The following is a 19,067-nucleotide window of genomic DNA, read 5'->3' as shown; positions in this document are numbered from 1 at the left end:
ACTGAATAGTTTCCCTTGGCAGTTCCTTTCAAAGCTCCCTCTTCCTTATATAGTTTCCACACAGACCAGATGTCTGTTGCTAAGCTCTCCTCATCTAATGCTCCGTTTGTCAATACCCTGAGCAGTGTCACATTGTACTATAGCTCCATAAGATATTCTGCTATCCATAGGACAAGTTTGCTTTTCTTCAGTAGTGTTTTGACTATATGGGGACTTATGTTCTTCAAATATAATTTAGACTAACTTGACTGACGGTGGCGCAGTGATAGAACATCAACCTGGGGCATTGTGGTCCCAGGTTCAAACCAGAAGGCCACCAGCTTGAGCACAGGCTCACAAGCTTGAGTGCAGGGTTGCAAGCTTGAGTGTGGAATCATAGACATGACCCCAAGGTCGCTGGCTTCAGCAATCAGTCATTGGCTCAGCTGGAGCCTCTGGTCAAGGCACATATGAAAAGCAATCAATAGACAACTAAAGTGCAGCAACTACAGGTTTATGTTTCTCATCTCTCTCACTTCCTCTCTCTCTCTCTCTCTCTCTCTCTCTCTCTCTGTCTCACTAAAAAATACATACATACATACATAAGTACGTTTTAGACTCCATTTGTGAAGATCTGTTTTTATCAATCTCACTAATATATTTATTGTAATTACATTGAATTAATTATATTGCATTTCCAAATTATAGACAATTTTAAAAATCTATCTTTTAAATATTTAAAAAAAATTTCTGTATGTTATTCTTAAAATCTAAAATAAATTGTCTTTATATTATTTGAAAAAAATTTTAATTATCTTTATATTGTTGACCTCTAACCTAATTAATTGTTAGGGAATGTATGTATTATAAATGATAATGATTCTTTAAAATTGATTGGAATTGGCCTGACCTGTGGTGGCGCAGTGGAAAAAGCGTTGACCTGGAAATGCTGAGGTCACCGGTTCGAAACCCTGGCCTTGCCCGGTCAAGGCACATATGGGAGTTGATGCTTCCAGCTCCTCCCCCCTGTCTCTCTCTCCTCGCTGTCTCTCTCTGTCTCTCCTCTCTAAAATGAATAAATAAAATAAAAAAAATTTAAAAAAAAATTGATTGGAATTTTTTTATAGAATAGCATATGGACAATTTAAAACAGTGATCGGCATGTACTCAGAAATATGTTTTCTAATCGACTCGCTGTCAAGTTTGATAAATGTACTATTCAATCCAACTTTTTCCATTCTCTTCTTCACCTTCTGCATTTTTGAGGGTTAGGCTTGACCTTCTCATCATTCCTTCTGTCTTTTATGTCTCGTATATCGTTTGTCCTAGTTCTCTGTGCTATACCCTCGTTCTAGGTGCCAGGTTATTAATTCTCCCTTCATCTTGTTTAATCTATTTAATCTGTTCACTGACAGTAATTTCAACAAGTGTATTCTTTTTCTAAATTTCAAATTTGACACCTTAATAAATATGCAGTTATTTTTATTGTCTATGTTATTAGTTCATTTTTTAAAATTTACCTATCATTTATTTAAGTATTTTACATAAAATTTTTAAATATTTCAGATTGGATGATCCCAGTATCTAAAGTTTTTGGTAGTCTAAATAAGTTATTCATTGTTTGTCAGGTGCTCCGTGTGTGTGTGTATGTGTGTGTGTGTGTGTGTGTGTGTGTGTGTGTGTATGTATGTGTGTGTGTGTGTATGTCCTGTAATTAGAAATGCGTATTTGTTTGCTTTTATTCCATGGGAATCCCTCTGACCTAAATAGGCGATGCTTTCCACCAAGGAGGGTTTGATGACAGGAACCAGAGGGTTTCCGAGGATCCCATCTGTCCTGCTTTGATATGAGGAAGAGAGGTTTAGATTTATGCCCCCATCTACTGCTGACACAAGGCTTGAACTCCTTAGAGCAATATTGATTTTTGACATTTTTGCCCTCAAATCCAACACTACTTTCTTATTTAATGTATACTGCTCCTGCTTTCTGCACAGCACACAGCTTTTGCCTTGTTTTGTTTTGCAGGGGATACAATAGAAAGGCACCATGGAGATTTTGCTTACTTCCTGAAAATCCTTATAATGCTTTAAAATTCAAGTTTCACCCAAAATATTTCTGTATTGCATCCTACTTGTATTTACAGTCTTTAGTCTATTTTACTGCCATAGGCAAACCAAGTCCAAAACTTTACCTTCAACTTTCGGAAATTTGACAGTAGTGTTTTTGGTTTGTTTTGAAATAAAAACACAGGAGAAGACTAATATATAGTATAACCCATTTTAAATTTACTGAGTTTGAGATATCTGTGACATCCATATGCATGTGTTAAGTTCATAGATGAATATTTGGGTCTAAAATCCAAGAAAGGAATGTGGACTAATGATACAGATTTTTGAATAATTAACATTAAGATGGTAATTAAAATCCTGGATGTGAAGGAGATTGCTAGGGAGAATACATCCAGTGCAAGGATGGCTCAAGAAAGATCCATGAAAAACACCAACACTTAAGGGACACACAGGAAGGAGAAATGGAAATTGAGAAGGAGTGTTAGAGAGGTATCAGAAGATCGATGGACATGAGTGTCACAGAACCCAAGATTAAAAGTAGACAAGAGTGCCAAATACTGATGAGATATCAAGAGTATACAGTGCCATGGAATTTTAGTAAATAATGAGACATTTAGAAGCATTAGTATGAGAAATTTCAATTAAGATGGACTGGGTTAAAACAAGATTTTCATATGTGGGCAAAGTGGGAGTCTGAGAAGACCGGTGGAAGCAAGCTCACAAGACCTGAGAAGGTAGACTGAGTGGGGCCAGGGTGAAGATTGCTATAACTAATGGACCCCATCTATGATAACAGATGGAAAGAAGGATAGGTTAGTTATAAATTCAAGCAAGAATGCTGATTTGTAAAGAAAATTAAAGGGTTCTTGCTGATGGCTCTTTTATTTAGTCAATAAAAGGTGAACCCATGGAGTAAAATCAGAAGACCCTTATGGCATTGGAGTTTGTAAGTAGAATGAAGAGGGTTGGAAATGAATTCTTAGGGTAATGGAAGAGGAAGTTAGATAGCCAAGCAAGCCAGTATTGCCAGGCAACATAGAAGAACCTGCTGTAGATGCAGGCAGTAAGTGTGCAGAGCTCTGCATGTTGGTGTGGTTCTCCAGCTATGCCTGGCTTTGGAGCAGCCAGGGGAAAGGTAGTTTTTTTCTCTTTTTACTATGTTCAGTATTGGTGATTTTCTGAAAAAGTGGTGTGGGAAGAAGCATAGGGTAAAGATGCATGATGTAATTGGAAAGAGAATTTGATGTGAGGGAAATGAGAAGACAAAGAATATTGTGCTTGGGCTTTCTGTGTCGTTATGGAATAAAAAGAAATTGCATGAACATGATGTGGATAGGTTGAAAGTGGAATATCAGGAGTTATTTCTTCAGAACTAAAGGGGTTCCAACTGCAGATAAGCTCCAGCATGTGAAGATGATAGCTAAAGTAAAGTCAAGAGGGAGATGATGAGACCTTTGGGGCTGAGACTATGCAGAAAGTAGAATCGGGCAATTGAATGGGTCCCTAGGATGTTAGAGAATAAACCCATGTCATATCCATTAGTGAAAAGGAAGTCATCTTGGGAACTCTTTCTAAGCAGTAGTAAAGTGCATTGTACTTCTCTAATAACAAGAAATTTTTTTAAAGAAGTATTTATTTACAATAAATTCAAAAGTGTGATGAGTACCTCCCATGTGCAGAATAGTTATCATCTACTCAAGCCCATCAGAGGAATCTAGTACTTTGAAGCACAAAGAGGTGGGGAGAAACACCAGCTTCTAAACCATAAGAGTCTGCATGTTGAAGATTGGTACTGGTGATGGTAGGATCCATTTTTATGGGCTATAAGTGAAAAATACAATACACACCTTTCCCTGATGTCTTTGGTACAGCTCACCTAGGGAAAGGACGGGCTCAGTGGTTACATGAGTGCTGTTAAATCCTTTGTCTGGGTGGTTTCAATAGTTCATAAAGAAAACAAAATTTTTTAAAAAGCACTCAATCTGTGTGAACATATTCTTAAAACAATAAAGTAGTATGGAACAATTACCAAAGTTTTAGAATTTATCATTATTAGTTTGATATGAAGAGAATGCCTCTTTCTTCACATACCTAAGCATGTTTTAAACCTTATCTTTATGCACGTGCTTTTCTTCCTGTATAGGCCTTTCCCTTTTGACATGCCTTTTACAAATACATTGATATAAAGTGTATGGCAAGATAAACAGCAATATTATGTTAAACAGAAAGGTTATCGGCAAAAAATGATGAAACCCAAATATCTGAAGATGAAAATGCTTTGTAACATCCAATTTTTTCTCTTGTCTATTTTACATACTTTCTAAATTAGCAGAATCTCTAAATAAAGTCTTGCACAACAACTTATCCCCATGTTTATTTGAAAGTCTTTTGTGTTTTAAAGACCAGCTTTGAGGTAAAAAATATATGTATGATCATTCTTCAGTGGTTTTCCCATTTCTTTCTCTTATTAGTCAAAAGAGAAGATGTGTGAGAATACAGAGCCAGTGGAAAGTTCTTCTCAAACTACCACAACCATGCGAGCAACAACCACACAATTCAAGGTCTTAACAACCACCAGAAGAGCAGCAACATCCCAGCTGCCCACCAGCCTGCCCACAGAAGGTGCCCTGGAGATACTTTACTCTTTTCCTGAAGGAGGGAAAACTCACAGTGCTGACATGTTTTGGAGTGGCTCTCTAGAGGGAAAGGTTTTTTTCTTTTTTTTTTTAAATCAGTGGAGGGGAGATAGTGAGACAGACTCCCCATGTGCTCCAACAGGGATCCACCCGGCAACCCCATCTAGGGCCAACACTCAAATCAACAGAGCTATTTTTAGTGCCTGAGACCAATGCTTGGACCAACTGAGCTATTCTTAGCACCCAGGGTCATGCTGGAACCAATCAAGCCACTGGCTGTAGGAGGGGAAGAGAAAGAGAAAGGTGAGAGGAACAGGGAGAGAAGCAGATGGTCACTTCTCCTGTGTGCCCTGACCAGGGATCGAACCCATATGCTCAACCAGTGCTGATCCACTGAGTCTGCCAACCAGGACCAGAAAGGTTTAGTTGTTTGTTTGTTTGTTTTTGTTTTTAGAAAACTAGATTTCTAAGAGGGAAAGGACAAAAATTGTTATGAAATAAAGTATGTGCTGGGATGCTCTTAATGCGCTGTGCCTTTCCACAGTGGCTACTTGTCCTCCCTGGAAAAGAAATATCAACTTCTTTTCATATGCTGAACTTTGCAATAACTGAATTCAACATCTTAGTCACAGGATAAAAAGGCAAAAATTCATACAAAGTGTCCATTAATTTTGCATATGAACAATAGATAATTCTACTGAGGTGCAATTCAAATATATGACTGAATACAAGCAATAAAATATGTTGGGCCATAATTTATAGAAGGGCACTGTATATGTCACAGAAATTGTCCTTGAAGAATACTTCTTCCACAAGGAAGGAAAATATACAGAGATCATTAGTGCATGGGTATAGCTCATTGGGTGAAGAGGTATGTTAGCCAAAGATTGTTAACCATCTATTCTGAATGGTACCACAAAAGAGAAATATAAGCCTAATGGGCCAAGGGTAAGCTTTCAGGAGGAAACAATAGTCTTCTTTATTGCCATAAACTTTTCTTTCATTTGAGTAAGAAATTAAATTTAGAACCTTTGCTTTTAATGAAATTTACTTGGATATTAAAAGTTAACTGGGCCCTGGCCAGTTGGCTCAGTGGTAGAGCGTCGGCCTGGCGTGCGGAAGTCCCGGGTTCCATTCCCGGCCAGGGCACACAGGAGAGGCGCCCATCTGCTGCTCCACCCCTCCCCCTCTCCTTCCTCTCTCTTTCTTCCCCTCCCACAGCCGAGGCTCCATTGGAGCAAAGATGGCCTGGGCGCTGGGAATGGCTCCTTGGCCTCTGCCCCTGGCGCTAGAGTGGCTCTGGTCGCAACAGAGCGACGCCCCGGATGGGCAGAGCATCGCCCCCTGGTGGGCGTGCCGGGTGGATCCCAGTCGGGCGCATGCGGGAGTCTGACTGCCTCCCCGTTTCCAGCTTCAGAAAAATACAAAAAAATAAAGTTAACTGGAATAAAGTACTAAAGTGAAGTAGAGGAAAGCTGCTAAATATGTTTTATTTAAATATTTAAAATCAATGTTACATGTTAATCTATATGATTTGGGTTGTTATATAGCCTATGAAAATATTTTTGCAATTTGAATCCTACCCTGTGAAATATTTCTGCAATTTGAACTCTACCCTTTAGAGTGAATTATAACCACTGAAGTAAAAAAAGTATGTCTTACATTTTGTTCATTAAAGACAAGATTTTTTCATGTGATATTGGCTATGTTTATTAAAATGAATGAGCATTTAACTCTCAAAGCTAAATTTATAAATTGAGAAATCTTTAATATTCCAAATAATTTGAATTATCTCGATTTTAACTTTTGAGATGAATAAAGTCAAACTGCAGAGTCTAATTATAATAACATTTTCGAAAATTAAAAATAAATGTTTTTTAAGTTACAATTATAACAGTGTAATTTTCTCACAGATATCAAGAATCATGATACTTTACTAAAGTCTTGATCTTACAATTTCACAAAGAAATTTTAGTAGTGCATCGTGTAAGCTAGGACTTGTTCTCATTAACTCACTAACATATTAAAATCTAGTCATGCTATCATTAAACATTAGTGGACAATTACTGCTCGTAAGACTTATGCACTTTTAAATTTTTTCTGTTGTAATATTTTGAATTTCTCTTTCAGATGATACCAAGATAGCACTTCATCTGAAAGATAACGGAGGTAGGAATTAACTCTTTTTCTTTTATAAGTGTTTTTAGGTAACTAATCCATTTCATTCATTTAGATGTGAGAAAGGACTTTTGGACATTTAAATAAAGAATGAGGTTACATTTCACTTTCTTTTGGTATTTAACATGAGAAGAATTCAGTGGGTTGGCTTGAAAAATAAAATGATTTCAAGAGTAGAAGGAAATTCTAATCCATGTAATTGCCATAAGAACTACATTCCACTAATGACTAATGAAGAGTGTCTGTGCTGTGCTTTGTGGTTTTGATGTATGGAGTATCTAGATAATGGTGAGGATTATGATTGAGAGGATTAAAGCTAGTATACCCACACATTTTTGTATTCTTTATTCTAGTTCTTACTTTAATTGTTTATGTGATTTTCTACACAGCCAGGTATTGGGTTCAACTGGTTTTTTTTTTCTCCTGGCACTAAGCTATTTGATATCCTTTGTAAATAAAATTAAGATATAGAGTGATATGGAAATATATTATGCTAGGTCTTTTTATCTTTTACCTGAAGCAAGGGATAAACATTTAAAATGCAAAAGAACATTTAGATTACAGTGTACTTACTTACAGTGCTTCCAAGACAATTTAGAAGTACCTCTAATGGTACTTGAAAGTTTGAGGAAGAAAGGTTTTACCAAAATGAGGCTGTGCAAAATATTGACTACAATTTTAAAAATAGTTTTTTCTTCTTAAACTATGTTAGCTCATTTCTCTTATCAGAGAAAACTGGATCTTGATAAAAGGGATTTTTTTATTAGCAACTGTTTATTCAGCGCAGGAAGAGGGTCTCCTCTTAGTGTCATTTATTATGTAAATGTGGGCATACCAGGACATTGGTCTAGACACAGTTTTACTCTTACAGCCCTCGGTGATTTTGTGAGTGGGTCAAAGTTGTTAGAATATTTTTCCCTACAGTTGCACAGAATAGTTCCTAAATTACTCAGTCTAGAGTCGGTAACACATATGTCTGTTTTCTGAGAACATAGTGTGTGTACACACTATGACCTAAAGATATAGGTACAGGTATATATCTACCTTTAGATTTTATATCAGTTCATTTGCAAAAGAAGCTGCTTAGCCTCTTCATATTTATCATTATTGCATAGTTGTCTGTTGTCTTGCTTCTGTATCATAGTGTTACTTCATTTATTTCTTCACTCATTTTTGTATTAATGCTCTAAATGGATAGTTTTACAGATGACCATTTGCAAAATAATATACTATCAAGAACAAATTTAAATCTTAGTATTTAAAGGGACTTGAGCATGCCCCCAGTTCAGAATTTCTCAAAGTGGGATGTTAGTAAGTCTCATGTAAGTCCTAGTGGTGGGTCACTTCATTGAGAAAGAGGTATAGTAGGACATAAGTGATACGGAGGAAGGTTCCCGAGAGGCTCCTGTTGTATTTGTAACATTTAATTCTCAATATGGCAGTGGTAACATGCATATTTATTATATTATTTTCTGTGTTCTCTTTTCTTTTGTTTTGATAAAATATTCTATAGTGCTACCAAAATAAACAAAAGAACCCTGTGATTAAGTAGATGTGAGGTACTGTGGGTGAGGGAAAAATGAAAAGTTTTTTGACTGGAGAACTGTTCAAACTGTTCAGAGCTTTGAATGTTCACTGCTCATTCATTCATGTATTCCTGCTGAAGGCCTGCTGATGGCCAGGCATTTCCACGGGCGTGGGGCTATGGTGGTGACCAAAGCTTAGACAAATTCATGGCTTTCAGAGCATGTGTATTCTAACGAAACAGTGAGATGGTAATAAAGATGGAGTAGCTAGCATTTTTATTTGGTCATAAAATCATTTTCTAAATAACATCTCATAGACTTAATGTTTTGTGGAGTACGCATTAGGTAATAGGTTTCTAGAATATTGCCAGTTAGTCCAAGGGCAGTTCTTAGTTTTGTTTAATGCAGCAAGGAATCATAAAACTAGAGATCTTAATTCATTGCATTAGAACTACCTCAATGCTGAGGAACGAGTTAAGTAAATTCCAAGATTTAAATGGAGGAGTTTTTTCTTTTTTGTTAGACTAGAAAAATTGACTGTTGGATTTTCAGATGATACTTAAATCACTGATATGTGGCAGGTGTCCATTAGAATTTTAAAACATCACAGTAAGATCTCAGATAAGACTATACACTAAAACTCTCTTCATCACTAGGATTGTTTGTAATTTTCCTGAAAGTACAGTTAGAGCAGACCATCCTCATCAGGATTAAAATAAATCTTCCTTCAAAAGAGCATTTAAGGAAAAATCACACTCTACGTTTTATAGAACCTTCATCAGGATAGCATTCTATCATACTTTTTATTTTATGGAATATGGAGACACTGGAAGAGTTGCCAATTTAAATCTCACTTCATTAGTTAATTAAACATGTTGAAAAAGAGTTCAGGACTGTCCTCTTCATCATCCTCCAACTTAACATTTTGCAAAATTGAACTAATAATGGAAAGGTTGCCTCATTAAAATGTTTTCTTGTATTTATTGAGAATTTTTTTCAATGCAAGCTAATAAATTTTTATAAATTGCCATATATTGCTGCAAGGAATTTTAGCACATTTTATTCCTTGATTTAATTTTATGCTTTAATTGTCCTTAAAAGTATTTTTACTTAAAGGTCCGTACTTTTCTGGAAAAGGGGACATTTTTCAAAGTAGTCAGTATGTAGCCAGAAACCAATGATGGTCTTTGCCAGACATCATCCTTTAGAAGATATTGGATTACCTTGGCTCAGAGTCTTTCTGGGGCATTTCTGTGGATTAAAGTAGTTGATTTTCTTAGTGAAGTCCACAGCTGACATGATTACATACTCACTTTTCAGGAGCTTTTCCTTCATCTTTGACATCAAAGCATAAAATACCTAAGTGCAGCTGGTCTCCAAAAGCACACAGCAGCGTTTCTCATTTATGGCCCCACCTGAGTTCCAGTCTGCTCAGTCACTCCTGATGAATCTGCAGTTGCGCACTGAGTTTTCTGCTCCCTTTACATGACGTCTAAGGTAGAGAGCATCTGGAAGTTTCAAACTAGTAGTTTGATTGAAAAGTTTTATTAGCTCTTGGGGTTGAGTGGAAATTCTAAACTCCATAGATTATTTGGAGAAAAGAACACAAAAAATTGTAAACAGAGACAATGGTATCTAATGAGTACAGGCCCCTTCATAAGAGATAGTATGAATTAGCAATTATAAATGGATTAATATGAAAACTCAGAAAAGCCAATCTAAATATAACATGATATCTCCAACTGAAATATTACTGGTTGTATATTTATAATATTAAGTTTAGAGTAATACATGAATCTAATCAAATAGTATACCTGTCCCTTATTTATGTTAAAAACAGAAGAGGAAGAGAAGGAAAAAATAGAGGAGGGGTTGGAGAGGGAGAGGAGGAGAAAAAGAAAGAGGTAAAAGAAATATTCATTGACTGTTTACATGTTCCAGGCACCATTCTAAAGGCTGTACATATTTATGTCACTTAATTCACATAACACCCCTGTGAATTGGTCCTATTGTAATTTCATTTTATACCTAAGGAAATGAAGGTACAAAATGGGTGGGTTACCGGGCTAGTGTGTGGCAGAACTAGGTTGTGAATATTTTGACCTCGTGCAGATTTCAAGTCCTTAAAAACCTCAAGGATTACTGTTCCCCTTCAGCACAGTCTCCTGCAATACATTTCACGTGGGGAATGAATACTTACTGCATTATTTTTTCCTTTTCAGTAACACCTGATTATACTTATAAGTGCATGAAAATGAAATTTCCTTTTCACATGTAATTGTGCATTAATTTCCAGGTTATCCTTTCTGTGAAAATCACAAGGCATTGATTCTCCTGTGTAATTGAGTAGTGTCTGTATCTCTGCATGTGTTCTCCAAACTGTAGGGCTACTCTGTAGTTTATGTTCACAGTTTTACTTCAAGTTCTTTCAGTCCTGGCCAAGTACCTCAGTTGGTTAGAGCGTTATCCTGATATGCCAAGGTTGTGGGATTGATCTTCAGTCAGAGCACATAAAAGAATCAACCAATGAATGCATAAATAAGTGGAACAAACAAACAGTGTTTCTCTCTTTCTTTCTCTCTCAAAATCAATCAATAAATTTAAAAAATTAAAGGTTGTTCAGCCTACTAGTTTCTCTAAAAATTCAAGTTTAACTCACCAACAAGGGGTACCTAAAATGTATTCTTTGAATGTGTGTTTGTGTGTGTGTATGCGTAATAGTTATATGCATTTAAAAATTGCATCTTGTTATCTAAATGTCTAACCACTGGGCTCTGAACCTGAAACTAATATCATATTGAAAGCAACTGTAACTGAAAAAAAGAAGGTTAAAAATAAAACCACATCTTCACATCTTTGGATTTTCATATCTGGGCACAACCTTATCGGAACAGTTCCATTTTTAAAGGAATGACCTAGCTATCCTATTTTTCGCTCCATAAGATGCACTTTTCCCACCAAAAAAGTGAAGGGGGAAATGCCTGTGCATCTTACGGAGCAAAATACGATATTTTATTAAATATTTTAACACACCATTTGGTTCAGAATATTTTTTTTCCTATTTTTTTCCTTAAAACACTAGGTGTGTTTTATGGTCAGGTGCATCTTATGGAGCAAAAAATACAGTATATTTTAGCAGATACATATATTAAATGTTTTTGTTTTGTTTTTTGGCATTTGATTAGGTTGCTTTCAAAAGGCACTCATTACCTAAATAGAAATGTAGATGTCTTCATGGTGCAAAGTGCATAAAACTATATCCAGGACTGAAGAGGGGTGCAAGCTAAATCAATGTCAAGGTCTTTTAATTGAAAAGCAAAATCTTTGACCAGATTCAACTCAATTTAGCAAATTGAATTGTGCCATTCTGCTATACTGCAGATGTTAAAATGATTTCAAGCTCTAAAATCTGGTGATTTGATTTTATTTTTTATAATTTGTTGGCTGAGACTTATCAAAGTACCAAAAACAGCATTTTCTCTTGGTTCTTCCATTTGATAAAGTTAAGTATTTAAAAAAAATTACTATAATTTTCTTACTGCTAATCATATTTAAATAATATCAGCACTCCAGGCAGCTGTATTATGCAGGTGGTGCTATATTTGTCATTTCCTCTTATTTCTAGGAATTTACTAAAGCTGGGTTTGAAAGTCTCCATCAAAAAGATGCTGAAGTAACTACAGCAAGCAGTTTGCAGAACATGATTAAGTTAATTCAGAGGTACAGACTTGCAAACTGATTTCAAAGAGCTAATACAGCTACGTTTTGAAGGAATGACTGTGGAATGGCTGGTCTAATTTTTGTTTCTGTTGTGTCTATTTCTTATTTATTAACATATCATAAAACTTTTTATCCAAAGAGAATGTGTTAAAACATTATTCTAACTTTGTCACTGGAGGATTTCTGAGGTTATATTTTTATTACCTAGTCTGTGGTGACAGATCAAGTGTCTAGTATTTCATATTTCATTTAGTCAAATTATTTTTTGACTTTTATACATGTTATCAAAGCAACATGTCTTTCATTTTTTCCCACTTCTTTCCCTTGTTATTTTTCTCATCTACCTCTTTTGCGCTGATCAGTCTTGTAAGCAAAGGGAAACTTACTTCCTTATGACAGCCTATTGAATATCTATCCCTCTAAAATGAAGTATCTTGGCATTTGGTTTTATATTTTGTTTTGTTTGGCTACTTTTCATGAAGCAGAGGCTCTTAAGGAAAACACATGGCTTCCAAGAAGTCGCTCTAAATAAGTTACTTTCCATTTTCCATCAACAAAATGTTTTACTATATCCCTCTCTCTCATAAATACCTCCTTTCCTTTCTGTGCTCATGTCCTGTGTAATATTCTGTCTACCCTCTTCTTATCAGAACCCGGGCTTGGGAATCTCCTGCTAAAGGAAATAAACTTTCATATACCATGAAATTTTAGAATCTGAAATTTATCAGGGCCCCAGGAAGAGTTTTTGTGTTACCAAAAATTTCTTGAGCACCTTCCCAGAATAAACATACCATATATAAAGTTATTATTATATATTTTTAAGTATGAAATGTCTAGTGGTCCAGGTTAATTGCCTTGGGCTACTAAAATAAAATGTAGGTCATTAGGAAATTAGATTAACTTTGACATTAATTTGATTTGACTTGATTTGGTTTATTCAAGAAACATTTCTTAAACTACTATGTACCAGGCCTGTTGAGAGGTGAAATTGTTGGTGCCTGCCCTAAAGAAGCATGTGATATAGTGGGATGAGATAGAGAAGTAAATCAATAATTATGTATGGTGTGAAAAGTGCAAAAGTGGACGTGGGAAACGTAGGAGGGTAGAAAAGTGGCATCTAATCAAAACTGGAATTATGGGGAGGTTTCCAGAAGGGACATTGCTGGATTCAAGTTTGGAAATAAGGGTAGGATTTATGTAATGAGGGACAGAAGAGTGGCATTTCAGAAGAGATATCAGCAAAGACAGATGTTCTGTAACATAAAACATCAAGATCTAGTTGTGACTCTAAAGATTTGCCCCTTTTTATTTGGCTAGGAGAAAGATAAATACAAGTAGTGGTGAGTGATGATATTGAGAGAGATGTAGGGCTTTAGTGCTCACGTCTTTTATGCCAAGCAAAGGAGTTTAAACTTTATCCTTAAGGCATTAGTAGCCACTGACACCATTTAACCAGAGAGTGCTATGAAAAGTTTTTCATGTTAACAGATCATTCTTAAGGGATTTTGGAAAACAGATGGGAAAGAAGTGAGAGTAAGACTAGAAAAACTAGTTAGAAGTTTATACTAGCAATCCATAGAGGAAATGGTGAGTGGGCAAACTAAAGTAGGGGTTGACAGTGGGAATAAAAAGGAAAGACTGGACATGAGAGTTATATCTAATGAAGTAGAAGCTGCATAACTGATGTCTGATTGGATGTGTGATTAATATGACAGGAAAGTGATAAGATGACTCCCAGTACTTGGGTTTAGTTTTAGGGGAGGGGATTTTGTTGCAATCTAATAGGGAATGTACAAAGAACAACAGGTTTGGGAGAAAGGCAGTGAATTTAATTTGAGCATATTGACATTGAACTGTCTGTGGGACATTCCACTATACAATGGGCATATGTAGTAGGCATTTTTCTATGCAAATCTGAAATTCACTTGAGAAATACAAGCAAGATATATAAATTTAGCCATCGTCAACATATAAATAATAGTTGAAGTTAAGAGATGAATGAGATCACAGAAGGATAGTATAAAAATGAAAAGAGCAGAGTTCTAAAGGGACAACATCATATTTGAAGTTTTATGAAGAAAACTTAAAAGAGAACCAAAGAAGCAGCAAGAAAACCAGAAAAGTTTGGTGTCAAAGAAACCAAAGGGAAATAAAATCTCAAGGAGGAACTAGTGAGCAATGTCAATGCCTCAGATAGGTGAAGTGAAAAATAACAACAAAAGAGAAATGACCATTAGATTGGGTAATATGTTAACACTGGTTGACTCTGACTGAACAGTTCTACAGTTCACAGTTAGGAAAAATTCTACAGTCCACAAATGGGAACAATTTTACAACCCACAGAGCTTGGGAAGTATATAGGCAATAAGGAAATTGAAGTCCACAAGGACCAGCTACTTTTTCAAGAAGGTTGGTGAAATGGAAAGTGGAGATTTTTATTGTTAATGTTGTATTTTAAGAGCACATTTACGTAGGTGTTGAGGAAAAAGAATGTATAAAGAAGAAAATGAATTAAAAGATTACTGAGAGTGAAGAGATATATGGGCAAGCATGATTGCATAGTCACCATGGACGAGAGGGGACAGGTGTGTGGGAGAAGCTAAGAGAGTCTCATGAGCTTACTTTTTCTCAATATAGTAAGAGGTATAATATGACCAAAATGAGTGGAAGAGATGAGAGTATGGTACTAGAAAGAGTTGAGAGAACCCATAAAACATTTACAAGGGGATGGGGAAGAAAAGCCTCCTACTGATATCTAAAATGCATGCCAAAGTATCCTTGGAGCCCACCGACCTTGGTGACCATCCTTGAGGTTAGATAGCTTTAATATTAAGCTTTTTCATTTGTGCTGGAATTGCCAATGCTTACTGTTCATGTAATATGCTGATCCAGTTTAGGAACAAAATAATAAAAAAAGGAAATGTTGATGGGAAATAAAGATATACTATTTTTCAAAAGGTATAAAGCTTTAAAGAGTTGGACACATTAGATGGTAAATTTACTTTAGTTTTTTTTAGTGGCTAGGTTTGTCATTTCTTGATGTTCTATTACGACTAATGTTTGCCTTAGTTTTATTGTACAGTCTCAAATAATACCATGCAAGATTTAGAATGTCTCTTGCATAGGAAGGGCTGACATTAATTATTTAACAGTAATTCATAACAGTGCTATGAGGTACAGTGATAAAATGGTTTTATTTCAGTTGCAAAATTAGTTAACAACTCAGATAAAATTTCAAGTGATTTTAACACACATTAACATTATGCTCAGTAGCCATTAAAGAAAAAATATAAAAATGTAGAGCTAAATTTAAATGGAATTCTAAGAAATATTTGTTTAACCTAAAGAAGGCAGGATGCAAGAAATATGAGCCAGATAATGGCTTGACACAAACTACACGAAGAGCAAAATGGTAAGCCCAAATCCAGCTATCACTGGATATTGGAATAAACACTCTAGTTAAAAGCATAGCTTATCAGACCTACTTTTAAAAGGCAAGATCCAGCTATATACTGTGTATAAAAACATGAAACAAAGACCAATGACAAAAGATGCTTTAAGTAAAATGATCAAAAAAATATATGAAAACCTAACCATAGAGTGGCTATATACATAATAAACTACATAAACTTAAGGACTAAGGGTATTAACAGAGGCAAAGAGAAAAGTATAAAAATGATAACAGGGTCAGTGCATCAGGAAGACATTACAAAATTTAAAAATTAGACATTGAAGTATTAAAGATTAGGAAGTTCATAGATTTAAACAACACTATCAACCACCTTGTTCTGGTTGATATTTATAGAACACTGTTCCTAACAACTATACAGTATAAAATTTTTTCCCCAAATATACCTTAAATCAGTGGTCCCCAACCTTTTTTGGGCCGCGGATTGGTTTAATGTCAGAAAATATTTTCTCAGACAGACCTTTAGGGTGGGACGGATAAATGTATCACGTGACTGGGACAAGCATCAAGAGTGAGTCTTAGATGGATGTAACAGAGGGAATCTGGTCATTTTTTAAAAATAAAACATCGTTCAGACTTAAATATAAATAAAACGGAAATAATGTAAGTTATTTATTCTTTGTCTGTGGACTGGTACCAAATGGCCCACGGACCGGTACCGATCCGCGGACCGGGGGTTGGGGACCACTGCATTAAATAATCATCAAGATAGGCCATATGCTGAACCAAAAAGATATCTTAAATTTCAAACTATTGAGCTTTATAGACTATATTCTCTGTCTATAAAAGAATCAAACACATGTCAGAAACAATATATCTAGAAAACCTCTAAATTTGTGGCAAGTAAAACCATCTCTAAATAATACAGGGATCAAAGAAAGAGTCATAAGAAAAATTAACACATATTACAGCTGCATGATAATGGATACAGCATACCAAAATTTGTAGAATGCTGCTAAAAAGTACTAAGCAAGAAATGTATAGTTCTAAGTGCTTATATGAGAAAAGAGAAGATTTAAAATTAATGATCCAAGCCTTTAATTTAAGAGGTTTAAGAAAATGAGCAATTAAGTCCAAAATAAATACAAAGAAGAAAACAAGATGTGCTGGGGAAAAAAAATGAAATAGAAAATAGACAAACGATAGAGAACATTATCACAATTAAAAGCTGGTTCTTTGAAAGGTTTAATAACTTTAATAGCCTTAAGAAGACTGTTCAAAAAATTAATAAATTACTTCATCAAAATTGGAAACTTTTGTTCAACAACTCTGTTACAAAAATGAAAATGATCACATACAGGAAAAAATATTTACAATATACATATTACAGCACAAAGGACTTGTACCCAGAAAATATTAAAAACTTTTGCATATTAATAATAAAAAGATAGCCAACCAAAGCCTCAATAAGATATCATTTTATACCTGGGATAGCAGATAAAACTAAAAAACCATGACATTAATATTGAGGATACGGTACACTGGAAACTGGCAGTTTCTTATAAAGTTAAACATGTATCTTTTTTTCTACTTCTGTGTATTTATAAAAGAAAAAATATCCACAAAAATATTGTACAAGAATATTCATAGCAATTGTGTTCATAATTACCAATACCTGAAAACAATCCAAATGTTCAGCAATAAAAGAACAAACAGATTAAGTATATAGATTCACACAATGGACTTACTTTTTCAGAAAAAGAAAAAAAACTATTGATACATGCAGTAGCACAGATACATTTAAAAATATGTTAGAAGAAGTCAGGCATGACAGAATACATGTAGTATGATTCAATTTATATGAAATTCAATATAGGCAAAATTAATCTACAATAGTAGAAATCAGCACAATAGTTGCCCATGGTGGGTGGGTTATATAGAGTGTTAAGGACTGACCAGAAATGGGAAGAGCTAACTTCCTGGGGCCTAGAAATGTTCTATATCTTGATATGGCTAATGGTTACTTTGGTATATACCATTATTAAAATGTGTTGAATTATTCACTTAAGATCTATGCACTTCAGGGATGCAAATTTTACCTAAGTAGAAAAGAGAGAAAGACAAATTTTGATGTGCTTCTCAAAAACTAGATGCAGTTTTTAAATTACCATGTGTAAAATCTTTCAAGATTCTTAACATTGTCAAAAAGAAAGGAGAAAGGCATGTCCTTAGCAAACCACAATTTCTAATTAGTAGGCATAAAATGGAACATTTTTTATTATTTGATTCATGTTTTGCTTTAAATTCTTAAAATCTTCCTGTGTAGTTGCTATTGATAAAATTATCAAACAAGTATCGGGCTGTTACTACATACCAGGCACTCTTCTAAGGGCTTTGCATGTTTATCTCATTTAATCCTTACAATACCCTATGAAGAAAGCACTACTAAAATACTGTTTTACACATGAAGTATCAGAAACACAGGGATTTAAGTCATTTGTCTGGGTCGCACAATTCATAAGGGACATACCAGGGCTCTTCCAACATGTGCTGGTGTCAGATCATCCACGTGCTTGCGTTATCTTCCTGTCCTGCAGATGTTGCACAGTCAACTCTGTAGCCATCTGTCTGCCATTGGCTTCCATGATCTCAGCAAACACAGAAGCACCAATTGTCAAATCATGGAATCCAAATGAACTTTATGGCTCCTCTAACCCCATCCCTTAACACTAAGATTAAAGCCCTTGCAACTGTGAAGTTCATGGGAGCACTGCACACTCCTACGGGGGCTACTTCACAATGGAGACGGTTCAGCCTAATCAAATTCCATCCCACCTTCAATGTGTGGGACTTTAAGTTTCAGGAAACTTGATATACCAGGACCCAAGAAGCAGATGGTTGTGTTAAAGAGTGTTATAGCATCTTTCTTTCCTAATAGGCTAGCTTATTCTGTTCCTGTTATGGTTATTATCTGAGTCTTGTTTTGACCACATTGACGCTCAGCTGTGAAAAATAAATATCCTGCAAAAATGGTCCTCGGCAGTTTCAATTTTTTCCTTCTACTCTTGACATATTTTATTAGTTCTGGTAACACAAACTAAAATGAAATTCTAAGCTCTACCCATTTTTCCCCACATTCTGTCTCCTTGAGGTATGGAGCACATATATAGGTCCTGCCCATTTAGCCTCCTGGGGATCTTATACCTCAAACCATAACAAATAAACAAAGAATCTTAAAGTTGTTAAGAACAAGGAGGACTAAAGTTTCAACCTGAGGCAGTTTGATGCCTCCAGCAACCAAATTAATCCATACTTTCCTAGGAAGCCCAAAGATTTTCATTAATTTTGAGCATAAACTGAGGTTCCAGAGAAATTGGTTTAATGTTCAAGTTTTAAAAGAAGCTGCTTATAGATAATCTCTGAAAGGCAGATTTTATTTACATAGCCTACTGACACCTTGACCCCTGGCAGCTGGGCTTTGTTTTTCAAATTTTGGCTGCAAGCTCATGTCTGACTTTGCAGCTACTACTGGTTTGGGGGGAAATGGAGT

At 35.4% G+C, this 19,067-nt stretch overlaps 1 protein-coding gene across 2 annotated transcripts in view; it reads left to right on the top strand.

Annotated features, from left to right (window-relative positions):
* The window catches only part of PLXDC2 (plexin domain containing 2), a 527,178-nt gene that overhangs the window by 450,653 nt on the left and 57,458 nt on the right, over positions 1-19,067 (top strand). For both annotated transcript variants that reach the window (XM_066384654.1, XM_066384653.1), the window contains 2 exons: positions 4,520-4,670; positions 6,815-6,853. In XM_066384654.1, coding sequence (XP_066240751.1) covers positions 4,520-4,670; positions 6,815-6,853 — 190 coding nt within the window. The remainder of the gene's footprint in view (positions 1-4,519; positions 4,671-6,814; positions 6,854-19,067) is intronic.

This window comes from Saccopteryx leptura, chromosome 5, assembly GCF_036850995.1.
Source record: "Saccopteryx leptura isolate mSacLep1 chromosome 5, mSacLep1_pri_phased_curated, whole genome shotgun sequence".
Lineage (NCBI taxonomy): Eukaryota > Metazoa > Chordata > Mammalia > Chiroptera > Emballonuridae > Saccopteryx > Saccopteryx leptura.
This window is presented reverse-complemented; position numbering and strand designations above follow the sequence as displayed.